This window comes from Histoplasma capsulatum, genomic scaffold (assembly GCF_000149585.1).
Source record: "Histoplasma capsulatum NAm1 scaffold_8 genomic scaffold, whole genome shotgun sequence".
Classification (NCBI taxonomy): Eukaryota; Fungi; Ascomycota; class Eurotiomycetes; order Onygenales; family Ajellomycetaceae; genus Histoplasma; species Histoplasma mississippiense.
Window position 1 is genome coordinate 746145 of NW_001813975.1, and position 3072 is coordinate 749216.

Here is a 3072-nt window from a genome sequence, read left to right on the forward strand (position 1 = left end):
GGGAAATGATGCCGATCTCAAACTGAGTAGAGAAACAGGCTGCAGTCGCGTGGAAAGCCCGGTAAGGGTCTTACTATTGAGGATATTGAAGGTTGCTCCCCCAAGGGCCCATGAAGTTCGGATTGAAATAGAATACACAGGTGTTTGTCACACAGGTGGGTTGATGGGTTTTCTTTTTCCCCTTTGTTTGAGTAGAGACTTAGGGCATAGCCAGGAGAATGGACCATCATTACTGTGCAACTCCAACTCACTGTTACCATTTTATAGATGCGTATACGCTTTCTGGAAAGGATCCAGAGGGGGCATTCCCCATCGTCTTGGGCCATGAAGGCGCTGGTATCGTCGAGTCTGTTGGTGAAGGGGTGACTTCCGTCAAGCCTGGTGACCACGTAGTTGCTCTCTAGTATGATATAACCCCATTTCCGCCCCTCATTGCTTGACAATTTGGAATGGCTTCGGCATCTAACTGGCTACCAACAGTACTCCTGAATGTAAAGAATGTAAATTTTGCAAGTCCGGCAAGACGAACTTATGCGGTAAGATCAGAGCCACCCAAGGAAAAGGGGTCATGCCCGATGGAACATCCCGATTCTCCTGCCGTGGCAAAGAGCTTTTGCATTTCATGGGCACTTCCACTTTCTCGCAATACACCGTTGTAGCCGATATTTCTGTTGTCGCCATCACAGATAGAGCTCCCATGGATCGGACATGTCTGCTGGGGTGTGGTATCACAACAGGTTATGGTGCTGCAGTAGTGACTGCCCGTGTAGAGGAAGGCTCGACTGTGGCTGTATTCGGAGCCGGATGTGTTGGCCTGTCTGTGATCCAGGGTGCAGTGATGCAAAAAGCCGGCAAGATCATTGTGGTCGATGTCAATGATAAGAAGGAATCGTGGGCGCGGAAATTCGGTGCTACGGACTTCATCAACCCTACGAAACTTGATGGGAAACTTATACAAGACAAACTCATTGAGATGACGGATGGTGGATGCGATTATACCTTTGATTGTACAGGCAATGTCAGTGTGATGCGTGCTGCTCTTGAAGCCTGCCACAAAGGCTGGGGTCAAAGTATTATCATTGGTGTTGCAGCAGCCGGTGAAGAAATATCCACGAGACGTAAGTACTCCAGCTTATCTCCCTCTTTTATAAAAAATTTGACCCGGTGCAAACGCGAATAAGTAAAGTATCGCTAACTTTGGGGGTATTATCTCCAGCATTCCAACTTGTTACTGGCCGCGTATGGAAAGGCTGTGCCTTTGGCGGCATCAAAGGCCGCAGCCAGCTACCAGCAATAGTCAATGACTACATGATCGGTAAGCTGAAAGTGGACGAATTTATCACCCACCGCGAATCATTGCCGGCCATAAACTCAGCGTTTGAGCAAATGAAGCAAGGTGACTGCATTCGCTGCGTGATTAACATGAAGCAGTAAGTCATTTTTTGCTCCTGCCAGAAGGAAAGCCTGGCTTTGTTTCTGTATCTGTCTTGGCATTCATTTTTAAGGATGGAGTACTTTATCGAAAGAGGGAACAGGAACGTGGAGATTGAGCCTGCGGGATTGCAAAATCCTAAGTTCCAACAGCTAAGGGAAGGGAAACTAAAACGTATGATCTGAGTTGGTTTTCTTGTTTGGGATGATAGCCGAATATTTGGAATGGGAAACAGCTAGTTCGGATGACGATATAACATTTTTTAATAATGATAATAAAATAAATCTCTGAATGGATGTCGTCGCTCAAGTGGCTAGCTACCAGTTGGGAACCTAAGTTCCCTTCACAGATTGGAAATTTATATAGTAACTAAAAATGGTGCAAACCAGTCAACGAGCTCCCAAACAGCTGGGGGAAGTTTAGAGGGCTTGGTACCTAAAACCCGGCCATCGAGTTTGGCATAAAAGGCGCATAACTTATGCCGTGAGGACCGGATTCATTTGAGCTCTGGCAATTGAGAGTTTCATTTAAATTTCCAATGTGTGCAAGGACTTGTGTCCCTCCATAAATTGCGCTGGGCCTCAGGGTCAACTAACACCTTTGCTATCGGTAATTCGAATTCCCCCCCCCCCCCCAAAGCTATTCGTACTATGCTGCGGCTGTTATTGCTTCCAGTGATGTGGTGATGTGACGTCACAGAGTTTGTCTTTCCTTTTTTAACGGAGTGCACAAGTCACTTTCTTATTTATTCCCTGTTGATGATCAGCTTGATACTATTATTATTTCTCGCCACCTTGGATGTTTTGTAAACAAGAGAGGTGAATGTGAATCTCTTTTTTTTTTTTTTAAAAAAAAAAAAAAAAAAAAAAAAAAATTTACTTTTTTGGCTTATTCATTCATCACACGTCTTGATACGTGATTTAATTTCCATATAGGAATGAAACTTCTTTTTCGGTGGTCAGGGGGTGGCAAATGCATCGCCTTTTATTTTATTTTATATACCTTTATTCTGTTTTCCACGGATCGATAAACAACATACAATAAAACCGAAACGCATTTCCATAACTACCATTTTGACCCCCCCCGGTTCATGAATCATCAAACACTGCAATTCAATTTTCTTGGGTTTCTCCTTCTTTCTACCTGGGTTTGTGTTTGTTTTAAATCTAATCTCTCCCAACTTTCTTCTATTTTGCATGTTGGGGAGGCCGTGCCGTGCATGTCACTTATCACGCGGAGTTTTGCAAAGTGGTCATTTTAGCTATCTTGGACCATCCTTTATTCACCGATAACAATGCTATATATATAAGCTACGCACAGGATCATCTGGGGAGCAGCTTAAAAGAAGGCGCAGGGATATGTCGGCAGGCATGTATTGTACTTAATCATTGCACTAATTATTAGATCGATACATACATACCTATGCAGGCATCAGTTATCACTAGGCTAGCTAAATCAAAGGAGTGTGTGTTGTGTTGGCCCAGCAAGAGACATTTTTTTTTTTCTTTTTTTTTTTCAAAAAAAAAAAAAAAAAAGGAAAGTAGAAACCGAGATGTTTTTTCAATTTGGTCGGAGAAAGGAAACCACAGAAGCAAAAGCACCGCCGCTACTCTCAGTACATCATTGAAAAAAAAAGTTCC

General features: G+C 43.5%; 1 protein-coding gene across 1 annotated transcript in view; it reads left to right on the forward strand.

Moving 5' to 3' along the window:
• Positions 1-1617, forward strand: part of HCAG_07206 (S-(hydroxymethyl)glutathione dehydrogenase) — a gene marked incomplete at both ends in the record, with an annotated part of 1885 nt that extends 268 nt beyond the window's left edge. Inside the window, 5 exons of the mRNA XM_001537734.1 lie at positions 46-91; positions 268-403; positions 481-1118; positions 1187-1430; positions 1536-1617. Of these exons, the coding sequence (XP_001537784.1) occupies positions 46-91; positions 268-403; positions 481-1118; positions 1187-1430; positions 1536-1617 (1146 nt within the window). The remainder of the gene's footprint in view (positions 1-45; positions 92-267; positions 404-480; positions 1119-1186; positions 1431-1535) is intronic.
• Between the last annotated feature and the right edge of the window lie 1455 nt (positions 1618-3072).